At 49.8% G+C, this 16184-nt stretch overlaps 6 protein-coding genes across 6 annotated transcripts; 3 read left to right on the forward strand and 3 right to left on the reverse strand.

Annotated features, from left to right (window-relative positions):
- Window positions 1-295: 295 nt before the first annotated feature.
- On the forward strand, window positions 296-774 carry BDV27DRAFT_164463 (uncharacterized protein; the record flags this gene model as incomplete). Its single annotated transcript, XM_032073695.1, has 3 exons — window positions 296-387; window positions 443-552; window positions 608-774. 3 exons carry the CDS (start codon window positions 296-298, stop codon window positions 772-774), a joined length of 369 nt encoding a protein of 122 aa, XP_031920573.1.
- Window positions 775-983: 209 nt separating this feature from the next.
- Window positions 984-4425, forward strand: BDV27DRAFT_151277 (pyridoxal phosphate-dependent transferase; the record flags this gene model as incomplete). Its single annotated transcript, XM_032071341.1, has 7 exons — window positions 984-1433; window positions 1495-2274; window positions 2682-2803; window positions 2863-2931; window positions 2987-3345; window positions 3397-3746; window positions 3922-4425. The coding sequence occupies 7 exons, from the start codon at window positions 984-986 to the stop codon at window positions 4423-4425; spliced, it is 2634 nt and encodes an 877-aa protein (XP_031920574.1).
- Window positions 4426-4696: 271 nt separating this feature from the next.
- BDV27DRAFT_164466 (NAD(P)/FAD-dependent oxidoreductase) lies at window positions 4697-6267 on the forward strand (the record flags this gene model as incomplete). Its single annotated transcript, XM_032073696.1, has 3 exons — window positions 4697-4718; window positions 4775-5328; window positions 5386-6267. The coding sequence occupies 3 exons, from the start codon at window positions 4697-4699 to the stop codon at window positions 6265-6267; spliced, it is 1458 nt and encodes a 485-aa protein (XP_031920575.1).
- A 1342-nt stretch (window positions 6268-7609) lies between these two features.
- Window positions 7610-8693, reverse strand: BDV27DRAFT_170478 (RTA1 domain-containing protein; the record flags this gene model as incomplete). Its single annotated transcript, XM_032075309.1, has 4 exons — window positions 7610-7764; window positions 7821-8234; window positions 8287-8347; window positions 8396-8693. The coding sequence occupies 4 exons, from the start codon at window positions 8691-8693 to the stop codon at window positions 7656-7658; spliced, it is 882 nt and encodes a 293-aa protein (XP_031920576.1). The 3' UTR covers window positions 7610-7655.
- A 2961-nt stretch (window positions 8694-11654) lies between these two features.
- On the reverse strand, window positions 11655-13206 carry BDV27DRAFT_151280 (NAD(P)/FAD-dependent oxidoreductase; the record flags this gene model as incomplete). Its single annotated transcript, XM_032071342.1, has 2 exons — window positions 11655-12557; window positions 12628-13206. 2 exons carry the CDS (start codon window positions 13204-13206, stop codon window positions 11655-11657), a joined length of 1482 nt encoding a protein of 493 aa, XP_031920577.1.
- A 769-nt stretch (window positions 13207-13975) lies between these two features.
- Window positions 13976-15791, reverse strand: BDV27DRAFT_164469 (amino acid/polyamine transporter I; the record flags this gene model as incomplete). Its single annotated transcript, XM_032073697.1, has 5 exons — window positions 13976-14597; window positions 14654-15002; window positions 15049-15407; window positions 15465-15533; window positions 15595-15791. 5 exons carry the CDS (start codon window positions 15789-15791, stop codon window positions 13976-13978), a joined length of 1596 nt encoding a protein of 531 aa, XP_031920578.1.
- Window positions 15792-16184: the final 393 nt, after the last annotated feature.

Here is a 16184-nt window from a genome sequence, read left to right on the forward strand (position 1 = left end):
ACAGACTTGGGGCGAGGTGTGGGCTGTGCGGCATGGGGTGAAATAAATGCCCGTCGGTGAGATACCAGCTTTCATCCTGACAGGGACTTGGGATGGATTTATTTTTATGCCTTATGTACCTGGCAGTGAAACTAACTCCTCTCAGCCTAGGCTAGTCTACTCCGACTGGTCTATTCAGCCGTTCCAATCAGATGCCTCGCATTGACGCCGAAGAACTATATAGAAATAGAGTGGTCACTGCTTCTATGCTGCCACTCATAACTCAATTCTCAGAGCGCCTAATAACATATCCACCATGCCGAATATTGTCATTATCAACGGGGCAGACGAAGTCACCCCTACAACCGAAGAAGGCGCGGGTGCCTTTACGGATCTCGCGGGTTCCGAGTATGCCTTTCTCTCCAAACCAATTCTCTTAAGCCAAGATAGCTGACTGGGACAGTGCCTCCGCCGAACATCCCATAGTAGCTGGAGTTTGGACCCTGGTCGATCTCGATGAACCTACTCCAGCGTGGGAAGCCGAATGGGATGAGATAAAGTACTTGATAGACGGTAAGAAAAACGCAGAATTGTGAGTCCCGGTCAAATGATTGCTTATACAGTACAGGAGATTTAACGCTGAAGAATGAGGAAACGGGCGAGGTCAGCGATCTGAAGGCCGGTAGCATGCTTTGGATTCCCAAGGGGGCGAAGATGTCAATAGTCAAGTCAAAGGGAGTGCGTACCATTTATGTCGAGCAGCAATATCGGAAGGCGTTGCATACTAGTTCTTAAACCACAGGCGAATTTAGATGCATCTAGAGGTTCGTGGTAGGTAACAAGTGACGAAAATAATTTCACCTTAAACAATGTAGCATTAGCCAATAAAAAAACCATCTGGGCCGACTGTAGGAGGCCGCAACCAAGGTATAAAACTCAGCAAGTCCCTCTCGCATTGTTGGTCCTATCTGCTCCTCTACAATTATACCTGGCTTAAATTCACCATGGCCGAATCAATCACTACCCTGAAGCAGCAGCTCATCGACAAATTCATCCAGGCCAATCCCAAGTCTAAAGCAGCTTTTGATCGTGCTCGCAATGCTCTGCCTGCTGGAAATACCCGATCTGTTCTCTGGTCGGAGCCCTTTCCTCTCACCCTCAAGTCGGGCAACGGCGCCCACGTTACCTCGGTCGATGGGCACAAATATCTTGATTTTGTATCCGATTTCACGGCGGGCCTCTATGGACACTCCCATCCGGTCATTCAGCAGGCAGTGAAGGAAGCGCTTGCCACTGGATTCAGTTTAGGTGGCGTCGTCGAGAAGGAGGCCCAGCTGGGAGAGATCTTGCAGACTCGGTTCAAGAGTATTGAGCGGGTTCGTTTCTGTAACTCCGGGACTGAGGCCAATACATTTGCCTTAGCCACAGCGAAGGCCTTCACTGGCCGAAGCAAGGTATGAGAGACTGTCTTTTTGTTCTGTCGGAGAAGTTGCTTACCCGCATGACTGCGAGCAGATCTTGGTCTTTGACAGTGGTTATCATGGAGGAACTATCAGTTTCCATGGCACAATGCATAACCCGATGAATCTACCGCACCAATTTGTCGTCGGTGCCTTTGATGACATTGAGCGAACACGGCCCTTGGTTGACGACACTTTGGCGGCCATCCTAATCGAGCCAATGCAAATGGCAGGAGGCGTCCGGCCGGCTTCAACCGAGTTTCTACAGTTCTTACGTGAGTCCGCCACCAAATTCGGTGCGGTTCTTATCTTTGACGAAGTCGTAACCTCTCGTTTACAATACCATGGCCTGCAGGGCGCCCGGGACGTCTATCCGGATATGACCACACTGGGCAAATACCTCGGCGGTGGATTCTCCTTTGGTGCCTTTGGCGGACGTGCCGACATCATGGAGCAGTTTGACCCCATCGCTCAAGGCAGCAGTGTACTGCATCACAGCGGCACCTTCAACAATAATATCTTTACCATGACGGCGGCCGTAGCGGCGGCTGAGCTGGTGACGGAGCAGTCGCTGGCTGAGCTCAACAAGCTGGGCGATGATCTGCGCGCGACAGGCAACAGTATTGCGCAACAAGCGGGGCTCAAGGATGTTGTCTTCGTAGGCTACGGGAGTACAGTGGGCATGGGCTTTCTGGGCGATCGTGGCCCGGCCCTCCGTGAGGTGTTCTATTTCACTCTCGTAAAGCAAGGAATCCTGATGGGACGACGTGGATTCCTGTGTTTGAATCTGGCACATACGAAGGAGCACATTGACCGGTTCTTGGATGTAGTAAAGGTATTTGCCGATCAGCATAAGGAAGCTATATAGCGATATTACAATGGACAGCCAATCAGAAAAAAGCACCGACGGCGAGATGTATGTAGTACTTAGTTTCATTACTTTAATCTCTCTAACTCTTCATTCCTCCCGCCTAACTCTGGCCTAAGTTCTAACCCCAGGTTTTAGCGTTAGATTCATACGCCCCCGCATGCTCTCCAAGATAAAAGAATATTGTAGGGTGATATGGAAATGTGATATCTATGAGACCTATTTAGCTGAATTGGCAGGCTACCTGCTCGCAAGACCTGCCACCAAATCCGCGTTTTTCCCCTTCTATCAACCTATCCAGTACTATGTCTCTTACCAATGAACCACAGGGGAAAAAATCCCCGGTCGACAATAAATTGCTACAACCCATTGAGCCAGTGTCGACTTATGGAACCGTGGTTGAGAATGGCACCATCGAGGAGCTCGGCTACGTGGCCGTCTACCGAAGAGTCTTTCGTTCTCTAGGAAATATGTGCATGGTGGTCGCTCTGACAACGTATGTGCTCTTATGTAATTGCAGTTCCAGAACTGTGCTGATTGTCTCTCTCTGTGTAGTCCACTGGGTGCGATCCTGGTCTCCGCATTCTATCAAATCTCATATGGTGGCTACTGGGGGCTTTCCTGGTGAGAAAAGACTCGTCCAACTGGGTGCAAATCAAGGCAATGCTGATTTTTTTAGGGGTTGGATTATCCCCAATGTCATATTGATTCCCCAAGTGCTTGTCATTGCAGAGCTCGCCTCATCCATGCCGGTCAATGGCTCCTTCTACTGGTGGGCTGGTGCACTTGCGCCGCCGGGGTGGTCGCACGCCGTCTCATTCATCACGGGGTGGCTGAACGTGCTCACCATGTTCGCCTCAACAGCTAGTTTTGCCTACGCTGTGGCCTCGTCGTTTTCCTATGCGGTGACCATTGCTGTCCCTTCGATGGCCTGGACTAACGCTCAGATAATGTGCCTTTCCCTAGCTGTAATTGTCGTCTGGAGTGGTGTGATGGCCCTGAAATTGGAACGCATTGCCTCTCTGTATATTGCCATGGGTAACTTTTCCTTTCTTGCCGTTTGATAGGCATTGACTGACAAGTTAACAGCAATTTTGGTCCTAATTCAGACTATTGTCTTCATACTTGGTCTGCCAATCAGCCACAAAGTCCAGAATCGCCCATTTGCGTCTGCAAAGACTGTCTTTGGAGAGTACACCAACTTCTCCGACTGGAGCCCGGCCGTGGCCGTTCCGTACACCTGGTTCTGTACTCTCTGGGTTAACTCGGCATGGATGGTCCCTGTCTATGTCGCCGAGGAGACGCATAATGCTAGCAGGGAGATCCCGAAGTCCCTGTGGTACACTTTTTCCGTCACCGCAGTCTTTGGCATGGTCATTTGTTTGATTTCTGCATTCTGCATCAATGACATAGAGGCCGCCGCAACAGATGAGAGGCATGTTCTTGAAAATCCTTAAGAGGTCTTCATGCTAACCCTCCCCGTCTAGTGGATACCCCTTGATGAATCTCGTTTACGAACACTGGGGCCAAGCCCCGACGTCTGCATTCTTCCTGTTCGTCACCCCGGTGGGATTCATCGGGGGCAGCGGAACCCTCCTCACCTATGCCAGCCAGATTGCAGCATTCGCTCGTGATGGTGGGTTTCCCTGGCATGAGCGCGTGGCCTATGTGCATCCCCGGCTCAACCTCCCCATCTACTCCCTCGCCATCCTAGGAATCGGCACCTTTCTGGTCCTCATAATCGCTCTCTCCCCGGAAGCCAGCTCCATCATTTACTCCCTCTCCGTCGTTACTGGCCTCATAACCTTTATTGTGCCGGTCTTCTTCCGTATTTTCGCCGGCGACCGATGGGTGCCGGGCCCCTGGAATCTCGGCCGCTGGAGTATCCCCATCCACTTTGCCACCGTAGTCACGCAGATGTATCTGGTCATCATGGAGTGTTTCCCAATAGCACGGGCATGGACTGTAGACACCTTTAATTATAATTTTGCACTGACCATCGGGGCAGTGCTGATTTCATGTGGGTTATACTGGAGTGTGGGGAGGAAGAATTATAAGGGGCTGGATCTGGAGGCTTTGGAAGTGTGGAGGAGGCATCACGCTGCGTATGTAGGGTAATATGTATTCTTCTGGCCAGAGTAGTTCTTGTCTGATGTCTATCAATCATGACCAATACCCGTTGTACAAGAGTCTCAGGAGCCCGCGGACAGCGAGGAGGTCCTTGCTGAAGCTTTTGAAAAAAAAAAAACAAGTGCGAGAATTTAAGTCTCCGTCGGGGGTTTTTTTTTTTCTCGCTCGTTACTCCAGAGTGTGTCGAGTCAAATATAATATAAATAGTAGCCACTGGCACAACCCTCTGAATGCAGACCAAGGATAGCAATATTTCACAATGTCAGATCATGAAGTCGACGGTAGAACCCTTTTTTCTCTTCATAATTCCAGACGGCAGATTTCCTAACTTCCCTAGAACAAGCGCTCCTCAACCTCATCACGCAAGACCCCGGTCTACCACGCGACAACCCTACAGCAGCATACTGGCAACATATCCCTCACAGGCTCTCCAACGCTCAAAGCCCCAGCCTCCCCCAAACCACCGATGTCGCCGTCATCGGCTCAGGAATCACCGGCGTGAGCGTGGCAAAAACCATCCTTGAACAGGATGAAACAGCAACAGTAACCGTCTTCGATGCACGGACCCTCTGCTCCGGTGCGACGGGTCGCAATGGCGGACAACTCGCGATTAATGCAGCGGAAAGTTATCTCAAACTCAAGAAGATGATGGGAGTGGAGATGGCAGGCAAGATTATCCATTTTAATCTCAAGACGCTCGAGGCTCTTCGCCGGATCGCAGCGCAGCTTGCCTCAGTTCAGGATTCCGAGGTCACCGACGTCGTAAAGATTCGGTCTTTCAAAGATGAGGAGTCGTTCCGGAGGGTCCGAGAGGGTATCGAGGCGTTGGAAGCAGATCACCCTTCGCTGAGGGGGCTGTATACCGTTCTTGGCCCAGAGGCTTGTCAACAGGTGAGGGAGAGTCCCTCCCTCCCCAATCCAACTGTGCTTCTCGCTGATTACAGGTAGGAACATGGTGTCCACGGCGTTTCTGGTGCAGTGCTGCACTCTGCCGGAACAGTCTGGCCATACAGGGTAGTAACCAATGCTTTTGATGACCTGTTATCCCGGTATCCCTCTCGTCTGTCAATCGAAACCAACACCCCAGTGACCGAGGTTATCTATAGCGCCTCTTCACTGGATTCAAAGAACCCCTACATCCTGACCACCCCAAGAGGAATCATCCGAGCCGCTCAAGTCGCCTACTGCACAAACGGGTACACAGGCCACCTCCTCCCGGCCCTTCGAGGCGCATTATTCCCAATGAAAGGAACCATGACCGTGCAAGATCTCACAGCCATTCCCTCTATCCCGAACCGTGGATCCACGACGTCCTGGGCAATCCATTACCCGCCTTTCTTTGACGCTGCCACTGGCGGCCTCGCAGACGGGCTGATCTACGGGATGCAGAATGTCAAAACTGGGTGGCACTTCTTTGGCGGCGAGAAGTCCCCTCCAGAACAGCTGCTCTCCAGTGACGATACCATCCTCTCGCAGTCATCCGTACAGTTCCTGCAGGAATCTCTGGATTCACTCTTTGGACTCCGGGAACCCGCCCGTAAACTTGTCAGTGCTTGGTCCGGAGTCATGGGCTTTACGTCAGATACACTACCATTGGTAGGCAAATTGCCATCAACGTTGACTGGCCGAGACGGTCAAGGGGAGTGGTTCTCGGGCGGGTATAACGGGTACGGGATGCCATCGGCCTGGCTTGCGGGAGAAAGTTTGGGGCTGATGATACTGGGTCAATCACCGAGGGAGTACCTACCAGAGGCGTATTTGATATCTGAGGAGCGGCTGAGGGAGAGGTTAACTGTTACGCGGAGTATGGAATATCTGAGCGAGGCTTGAGTTTTCTTCTCAAATTTGACGGTAGTAATAAAACATGATTTTGGCCGACAATCTTTTATGGCTTTTTCATGAAAGACTGGCTGCCAAAGGCACACACTCAGCAAGCTAGGCTTAATAAGTTCGGAACTTCTTGATAGTCTGTTATCTTGGGTGGGGTTTCAGTTGAGAAACAATATGGAGAGGTCTTAGAGTGGCACGGGTCTTATTAAGTAACTCCGAAGGATGTGCTAGGTAGGGCACTAAGTAGGTTAGTTTAAAGAGCTCCCCTACTTATAGAGTGTAGTCGTAGTAATACTATATAGAAGTAAAGATATACTTAAGTAAGTTTAACTTAAAGCATTAAGATTAATCGCGAAGAATTAAATATATATACATAAAGAGATATCTTTTTATAGTGATAGTAAGTGTTATACTTAGATTAGTATTACTTTAGATAATTAGAGTGACCACGAGCTTAGTGCTATAATAGGTAGCTTTAAGGTTTCGAGCTGCTATGCTATGGCTTTCGTTGTTTCCTATAGTTATGCGTTGTTGGTGGCTTTCGCCCGCCGTAGCTAGTTGCATAGTAGCGGGTCTCACCAAGACCAATACAAGAACGATCACCATATCACCCGTCTACCTACCATGCTAGTTACACTGTATGCTTGTAAGAGAGTTAGTTAGAAAGGAAGGGCTTTAGAAAATGGTTTGCTGAGATTTTCTTGCTCGGTTGTCGTTATGTTCTTATTTTAATGTGATATTCCAGACAAGTGTTATGGTAGAGAGGATATGGACTCTTTAGTACCACCAGGCTACCCTACAGAAATTCAGGTATAAAGAATCCAGACTTCAGTATCAGGCTAATTGGGAAATATAGCTTTATCGGAATATATCTCGAAAATTATATTGAGAAATTAGCTTTGTTCTACGCTGAGGCACCCAGAGGAACATTGCTGTGACAATATACTTCAGGTTTTGGACGCACGCGCCGCATGCATCGGCCCTAAAACGAAAGTAAAGAGAGATACGCATAAAAGTTGAAAAAAAAAAAAAAAAAAAAACGTTGAAATGTATGCAATGAAGTTGAAGTGGATGCCAATCCAAATGAGCTTATGAAAAAGAGAACTTCTAGATTACTCATAGTCTTTAGGGTTTGTCTTAACTGTTGGAGCCAATGTGGCCGACAGACTGATTGAAAATAAGAATAGCAAGTGGTCTGGATTGGAGACGTCCTTTATACCATAGTAGATAAGCTAGTTACTCGCATGCCCGATCGCCCCATGTGCAAATACCGACTCACTTCCAGGTAATCATATGACTAGCAAACCGCTGCCCTGGATGTGTAAAGACTCAAATCGTCCCAAAATGAACTAGTCGGTCTTGGTTAATTGAGGAAAACCAGAGTCTAGCTATAGTAAAGCATGCTGTGCTTCTCTATGAATCGGATCGCCTTTCCTTCTCCCAAAGATAAGACCTGGATGGCCTACATTGAGGCAAACGGCTGCCGCACACATGATACTAGTCCAAACAGTTAGCCAATATCAGGAACCATTATCGGAGGTTGGGTGCTATACGCTGTCTCAAGCGCAATAAAGAGCGGTTCGTCTCTGAAAAAATGACTGAAGTAGCCTCCATGTAATTCGACCACACGATAAACGCATCGAAGGAGAATAAGGAGAATAGAAAGAAACAAGAAGGAAAGGAAGAAATTCATCTGTCTCGTGAGCGCCTTGTGGTTAGAGTATTGGCGGCAGGCGGATAGGTAATCGACGAAGAGAGCAACGAATAGGGTCAACGTGACGACCTGAAATATGAGACCCGCGAGGGAGATGTCCGTGCCGACTTGGATGTCGTCCTTATTCTCTCCCACACAGGACAGTGCCCCGCCAACAGCTTGTAGCACTAGAGAGATCACATCGAACGAGATGAATATCCAGGAGAGGTATCGAGGAGAAATACGGGACAGGCGCTCGTCAATCAACAAAATTCTAATGGTATGTGAGATATCTCGACACAAGTATAGACGGGGGAGGTACAAACATCCTAACTAGGAGAACGTAGATCGCCGCGCAGAAGAAGATAGGCGCTACCGTGATACAAACTAGTTATTGTTAGACCACTGAAGTCGCAAAATCTTGAGGGACCTTACTAATTTGCATGAGAAAACCGTTGAAGTCAAATGGATTTCCATTGATTATGATGCGTCCGATGTACCCGGCGATCTCCAGGATGCACCCACTCACCAAGCAAGCCATAAAGGCCCATGTTTGGTGGTAGACACCCTGTCCGATATTCAAGATAAGGGAAAGTCCGAAGATCGCAATCGCAACAGCGGTAGCAGCTGTAGAGGGTTGGTATTGAAGAATGCTGGCCTCCAATGGGCATAACTCCAGAGTACAATTGGCGCTGGGGCCGAAGGTTATGAGCCCATTTGGTAGAGCAGACATATCGAGAGTTTGGGTGTCAGAATCTGAAGAAAAAATTGCGTCGGGTCAGCGTCGTGGAAGGCTCGCTCAATATACAATGTCTTGAAGGGTTCTGGATTCCACGATTTCGAGCAACGATTTGCTCATTACCGAAGGCTGTGCAAGCTCTAAGGTAAAACATTCGACTCCAGACATAGATAGACCCACTCTACCAGAAAATTAGGATTTCGTAGATAAAACGCATATTCGCTCTAGATTAAATGCCCACTATCTGCTTGCCTCAATTCTTGTGCGTAGTGATTCACTTGCGTCGTGCGTCATCCATGTTGGAAAACTCCTACTTGGTACCAGCGAATCCGGATGGAGACGCTACTCAGAAGCACCTATTTGGTGGGCCTCGCTAATTCCTGTTATGGGGCCAATACTGGTTTCTGGTAACATTGCAGCCTATCCCTTTCGTCGTTATCGTGCCTGAAAGGGGATCTAACTGTACTACAGACATCCCAGGTGTCCTTATTCTCGGTACCTCTTGTTTGGCATCTTTAAAGTTGACCCATATACACAAAATATGTACTTTACGCCGCAACGGCATACGTTAGATCAGAGACCTCGGGCACTGAGATTGAAAGCAACAGGTATATGCCATGGAGCCAATCCCAGTATCATACCATCTACTTGCCCATAGCCGAACGAGGTCTTATCTCAGCTGCTCTCATGATGATAGGGTCGCGGAGGATCTGTACATTAGCGGACTTCAGCTGTTTCAAGTTCCACGGCAGGAAAATTACGTTGAAATATTATTAGCTGCCCCTACAGAGTACGTTCTCAACTCTTCCGATCAACTTCACCGGGTCAACAGCATTACCATGATTGGACGCTACGCTTTCTAGGGTCCAGTTAAATGGCCGTCGGGGGTTTTCACAGTTCCTTGTGGGGACGGGGAGAACCCAACCACTGGCCTCACATCACTACTTGATCCGGCTAGACTGTTAGGTGGAAAAGGACATCTGAAATTAACATGGAAATTCCACGGTTGGAGTTGAAAGTCTCTGTACTGACCATAACCTCTGCCCTCCACAGAGTAATATAAAATTGAAATGGCCAGTCGTCCATGCCCGCTCCGATGGAAAACACTCCATAACAATCAGATGCAGTTGTGTGACCACAGTCAACGTATGGATAGGTATACTTCACTGACCTAGATTCCATGGCCCTGGAATCCACCGGTCATCGGTGAAAGTATGGGAAAGGACAGGTACAGTGACTACGCAAAAGTATTTGGGACCCCCCCCCAATCCCCCCCCCCCCCCCCCCCCGGGCCCCCACTTTGCTGACCGCCTATACTAATTCCTACCGCCTGCTAGACAAGGGTAGTAAGAGAACACGCTAAAATGTGTGTAACGCTATAGTCACAAGGTTCCGTGAAGCCCCCTGTCCTGCTCACTCTCTCATACCTTTCCAACCAATCCTATAGGATAATTTGGATATCCTCTTCGATTTCTAGTCCAATAGCTCCGTCAAAAGAGCTTACATTAGTGCTTCATAAGCATGTATGTGAGCTACACGATATTCAATGGGATATAAGCGTAGATTGTTAAATTCAAGGGAGTTTTAGGGGAGGGTTTGCGACCGGCAGTATATTATGTAATGTAAAGAGTGTGGGCACAGAGCCTCCAAATACTTTTGCGTAGTCACTGCATTGAATCCCACAGGGAGTATGCAAGAGCGGTGCCTCCGCTCGCCGACGTAACTAAGTTTACTGTCTTGCTTGGATTCTAGCAGCTGGGTGTATTCTAGATGCACAGACTTCTAGATGCACAGATGTTAAGAAAGAGAAACAGGGAAAACTGATGGTGGTTGCTTTGCCGGTAGGTAGCAGCATTTGTAGGGAAAGGACCCGTATTGCGCGACCACATTACGTCAAGCATTGGGAGTGTATGATGGGTGATTCAGGCAGCAGTCTTAAACAGAGTCAAGCTCAAGAGGTGGAACATCCCGGAACTCAAAGTTTCTGAATTCGAGGCTCGTGCGGAGTGCTTCCCATGGCAGGCTGGTCCACTGTCATGCGTAATCTGGATACAGATTCTATCCACAACAATGGGCTCTTTCCCCTTAGGTATACGTATATATAAAGTCCAGAATAGCAATCACCCCCCCCCGGTTTCCGCTTGTCTCGTCGATGTAGCTGTTGCATAGCAAGTAGGTACAGTGGCCGTTCAAAAGTATTTGGAGCATAGTACTCCCCGCCCCTACCGCTTTCCATACACCGCCTACCTATAGGCGCCACATCCTCCCTCACGTAGGCGATCGAATCTAGCTAATTCGCCTAAATTATTCGCTGTCTTATTCCTCTAGCTTATAAAATTCCTCGTCATGTAGAGGAGGTCACTAAATATGATTTATGGCATGGCAGTTATTGAAACATTGAATGAATTGGTATTTTGAGCCGGCAGAAAATTAAGTGGGGCGTGTACCCTGTTCCAAATTCTTTTGAACGCTGACTGTACATGTTGGCTTACTTAGGGTCGGAGATGCTACGACTAGTCCACCGGAGCTCCGCTGAATCCGCTCCCAGTTGTAAAGAATTAGAGATTTGCGAGCCTTATAATTCTCCTTACCGGCCAAACAAAATAATCTAGATTATATAGAATAGGCAGGTACTCTAACCGCGAGTACCCTTCATCCGGCCTCTACTGGCTTAAGCTACCTCTTGAACGTCCCTGGGGCTGGTAGCGGGCTTCTTTCCCGCCTTCTCTTTCTAAGTAATAACTAAAGCTCGGAATCGAAGACAGTGCGCAACGGTAGACATCAATATCATGGTAGCCCAGCAAGTGTACATGAAAACACCTAACAGCCTTCAAACATAATATACTACTAGTTCCAACGGAATATCGATATGCCATTCGAGACCGCATCGTGATGAAACTGCTTTCCATAATCAGTTGGACCTCCAATACCAGTGCCACTCATCATTGTATTCCTTTACTGCTCCCGATAATCAGGAAAATACTCCTTTATTCCAGCGACCCCAACGTCGACCGCCAAAGTCGACTCCAGCCTCTCCTCGGTGGCATAGAACACTTCAGGGAACCACTCACTCACGTCCTCACCCCGTAGCATGCCTGCAATTGCTTTACCCATCCTCCAGCAGAGAGCCATTCCCCCGCCGTTATACCCCGCAGCAATCCACTCACGACCGCCCTCGCGGCGAGTCACAGAGAAAGGCAATGGCCCGGCTAAGGGTGCTCCGTCGGCAGTAAAACCCTGGATACCTGTCCACTCGCTAACAAGTCTGGTTTTATCGTGTTGGTTTAGCCCAAAGAGCTGCGACAGTTCCTTGCGAAGATAGGCCGTCCCTTGTGCAGTCATTCCGCTATCATCCGAGGTGAGAGCCTCCTCTGCGTTTGCATACGCGCCGCCAAAGTAAAAGTCGCCATTCCTGGGATTCTGCTGCAGATATAGGGTCCCCGTTTCCGATTTACCACTAGTGCTGTTGTAAACCGGGTCTTGATGCACACTCCATGAAGTGGTGACTCCGCGGTTCGGAATTTTGTTGCTGAGTCCTTGTACAGTCATGGTCTCGCGGAAGGGCCATATGTGGCCGCGGATTGTGGGGAGTAAGTGACCCGTATACGCGTTTGTGGCGTATATGACGTTTGCAGTCCGGATGACGCCTCGCGGCGTGTGGACCCGGTACCTGTATTTGTGATCAGGGGAGCATATAGGAACCTGAGTGACATTCGTTGCGGGTGTGTGCGCTTCGACTGTGAGATTGTCGGGATATCTCGCTAGCAGGGTCTCCCAGATCTTCATGATGAATCGGTAGGGGGAGAGAGCCCCGGCGGCGAATTTGATTGCCCCTGCGACACCATGGATGCCGTAGCTCTTGTGGATGGATGTAATGATCAGATGATGTCTGTGCGGGCCACAAAGTCCTTCGGGTAACATGACTCACCTCCTTCACCTTCTCCGGGCTGAGGAAGGTGTACCTTCCGGCTTGCTCGGGATAATCCCGCTCAAACTCCTCAACACTTCTCTTCGCCTCTGCGAACCCCTCCTCATCCCCATGACACATCACCCGGTCAAGAGCCCGATAGCCAGCCTCCTGCGGGGCATACCGCTGCACGGCATCCGCAACTGCATCAACGTTCTGAAAAGTGAAGTTGAGGACCTTATACGCTAGCTCCCGGCCCAACATCTGCTTCAGGGACGAGTATAATACCGCGCCATAAGTGACAAGATGGCCGCCATTCCGACCCGTCGCACCCGAGCACAGGGAGCGCGCTTCGAGGACTGTGACTCGGAGGTCTGGAGGTCCTTCTTGCAGCAAGTGGAAGGCTATACTGGTGCCTGTGATCCCAGATCCGATGATTACGACGTCGGCGGTTTCTGGTAGTTGCGGTGAGCTAGTGTTTGCCAGAGGATGGGGACCGGGATCGGAGATCCAGTATGGGGTGGTTGGGTTAGGATAAGGGAGTCCTGGGTCTGCGGTGATGAGGTCGCGCAGTGTCGGTGTTGAATTGCGTGGGCTCATGTCGTGCGCCGAAGATTGGAGCGTAAGTGTGACTGAAATCAGTGCCAAGTGGAAGAACCAAAGCATGAAGGAAGTGCGCATTGTGAGAATTTGCTATGATTGTAAGTGTGCGTATGCTTGGAAGTCACATCCCTAGGAGGTCGAACGCTCCCTGGATTTATAGGACCTAGAGGCGCCAATGGAGAAAGCCAGAGGAGTAAGATCTACGGAACTCGGGATGTTTCTTTACAACAATTTACCTCAACCCCCGAAGCTAGTAGGTGGCACTTTAGTTACGCCCTGTAATGGCACATGGTTCCGCGGCACATACGTAACAAGCCCCTTTTACTATAGTAGTTCAGAAGCTGCGCCAGGGTTGACGTTCGACACGCTGGACATTGTTGGGCAACGGATGTTTGGAAAAAGGCCCGTTGGGGGGTTTTCCTGCTGATCTCCTCGGGTTACTGGGTCCGCCTGTCCGCCTATGAAATTTCGTTAGCATTTAAATGACCCACCTTGCGCGCTAGAACTCTGCCGCCATTAGCACGACACTACGCCGTGGCTTGTATGTAGCAGATCAAGGCCATCAGAACGCGCCATTGAGACCTAAACAAAACGGGGAGCCGGGGAGTTACTTCTTTGCATGGCCAGGGATTATCCTCCCAAAGAGTTCTAGTATGTAGGCCCGTGTTCGACTCTACCAATTAACTAATTGACTTAGAAAGTGGCACGGCATCAGCCCAATAGGCGGCTTGATATCGAAGTACCTGACGACGACCTCGACGTGATCTCACATAGGCCGATCCCCTCTGTGCTGCTGATACTCATCCCTCCAAATCTCCAGCGCATCAAGATTTAGCCCGCGGAACTTCGTAAAGAAGAACGCCGCCGCCGCCACAACAAGCACGCCGGCGATGACAATCACATTAAGTGGTGGGATATCAGGATTAGGCGGGAACGCTCGCGCAATCAGGAAAAACGCTGTGATCATGGCCGCAAGAAGATGAATCCACCAGCTAAGCCTCCCGGTATGGAACGGCCCAGGGACCCATTTACCCCCCGCAAGGAGACGAAGTGTTATCGGGACACACCACAGGAGAAGATTTGCGAGCGTCGCCATGCTGTAAACGATATCACTTGCATTTGCAGATAGTGAGAGGAGCAGGAGAAGGTAGGTTACAAGGACCAGGAGGGCGGTCGCGAAAAGGGGCATGTTGGTTCGATGGTGCACGCGCACAAGGTAGCGGCTTAGTGGGAGCCCGCCATCTCGAGCGAACGCGGCGATCTGCGTTGCGTAGGTCAGGAGCATTCCGCTACCGCCCAGGCATGAGAACACACTGCCGATTAGCAGGAAAGCTGCAGTTCCCTTGGTGTCCCAGTGTTGACGGATGAGGTTGAACAGGGGGAACCCACTTACAAAGTCAGTCCACGGACGAAAAGCAGAGAGGTAGGGCCAGAGAAAACTTACGTCTCGTCGAGTGCAGTGGCGTCCATATCATAGATGCAGAAATCAAAGACGAGACAGATGATCGCACCTACGATAGCCGTGCAGCCAAATGACTGGATTATAGCTTTCGGCGCTCGTACTCTCGCTTTCTGGGTCTCCTCCGCTACGTATACTGGAGCGATCCAGAGAGAGTTGACCCAGAGTGCACCCGAGAAGCTAATTAATACCGCGAAGCCGTTCTCTGGCCATTCAGAGTAGTTCGTGAAGTCACCGAACACGTCTGCTGCATCTGCGAATGGTAGACCATGGGCAACATGGGTCGCGGGAAGCGCAACGACAAAGGCGATACATGAGAGGAGGAGTACGGTGGCTACTAGGTTTAGCGGAACCCAGGTAAATGTTGGGGATTGTTTTACCTGTAGTCATTATAACAAGAGTCATTCTCTCTAGCCGGAGCAGCATCAAGCTCGCCCATAGCGTGACCGTCCCCATCGCCATGCCCATCAGCTGCGGTCGTGTGGCCACAAAGCCCTCCACAAAATATCCGATAGTCTGGCCGAGGCTTGATGCTACAGCGTACGAGAAACTCGCTAGGTGCGTTGCAAGGGACAAAACATTGAGCCAGCCCATGATAAAGGCAACAGGTCGAGATGCGCGTCGGGGTGCCAGCGCAGCAGCCCACCAGTAGAAAGCGCCGTTCACCGGCATGGATGAGCAGAGCTCAGCGACCGCGATGACTTGCGGGATCATCATTATATTTGGAATGAGCCAGCCCCTGCAGCCTACCAGTTAGGAAGGGAAGTGGCAGCAAGTAGGTAAGTTGTTTTCATACCATGAGAGCCCCCAGTATCCTGCGTACGTGATCGGATAGACACCGGCAACCATGATAGCGCCGAGTGGACTTTCAGCGTCAACATCCATTTTCCATTGCCCCCTCACGCAGTTGGATAAGTTATTCTCACGATGTTAAGGAGATAACGATGCAGAAGCCAACAAGGGCGCCTACTACCCTCCGGTAGACTGGGGTATAACCAAAGGCCTCGATGGTGCCATCGTCAAGGAAATCCGGGCTGATTTGATCCAAATCGTTCTTGACATTTCCAGGAGGACTGCAATCCGTGTCTGGATTGATCTCAGCGGGTAGAGAATGAGAACTCATGATTCAGGGTTAAAGGATGGGCGAAATTGAAAATTGTAAACTGTTCATCCAGGAGGAGAGACGGCAGACTGGGTGTTTATTGTTTTAATAGTCCCCAATAATATCAATCAAGACAGAATCCGGAGAGATAGCATTATGCGGGGGCAGTGGCGAAAATGCTTTAGCAAAAACCCCCGTTGGGGACATATATAGCCGACGCTTGCCAGAATGGTCCTTAGCCGTTTGACCTAATTGCGGTCGAGTCAGATAGCGTTTGTGGTTGCTTATTCGATCGTTTGGATGGCCGCGAAATGGGCGAATTTCCCAATGAGATGCAACTGTGTCCTACATCTCTCAGGCCCGTGACCCTTTCCATCCGATTCCAAGACAAAAAAAAAAAAAAAAAAAAAAAAG

This window comes from Aspergillus caelatus, assembly GCF_009193585.1.
Source record: "Aspergillus caelatus strain CBS 763.97 unplaced genomic scaffold BDV27scaffold_446, whole genome shotgun sequence".
Classification (NCBI taxonomy): domain Eukaryota; kingdom Fungi; phylum Ascomycota; class Eurotiomycetes; order Eurotiales; family Aspergillaceae; genus Aspergillus; species Aspergillus caelatus.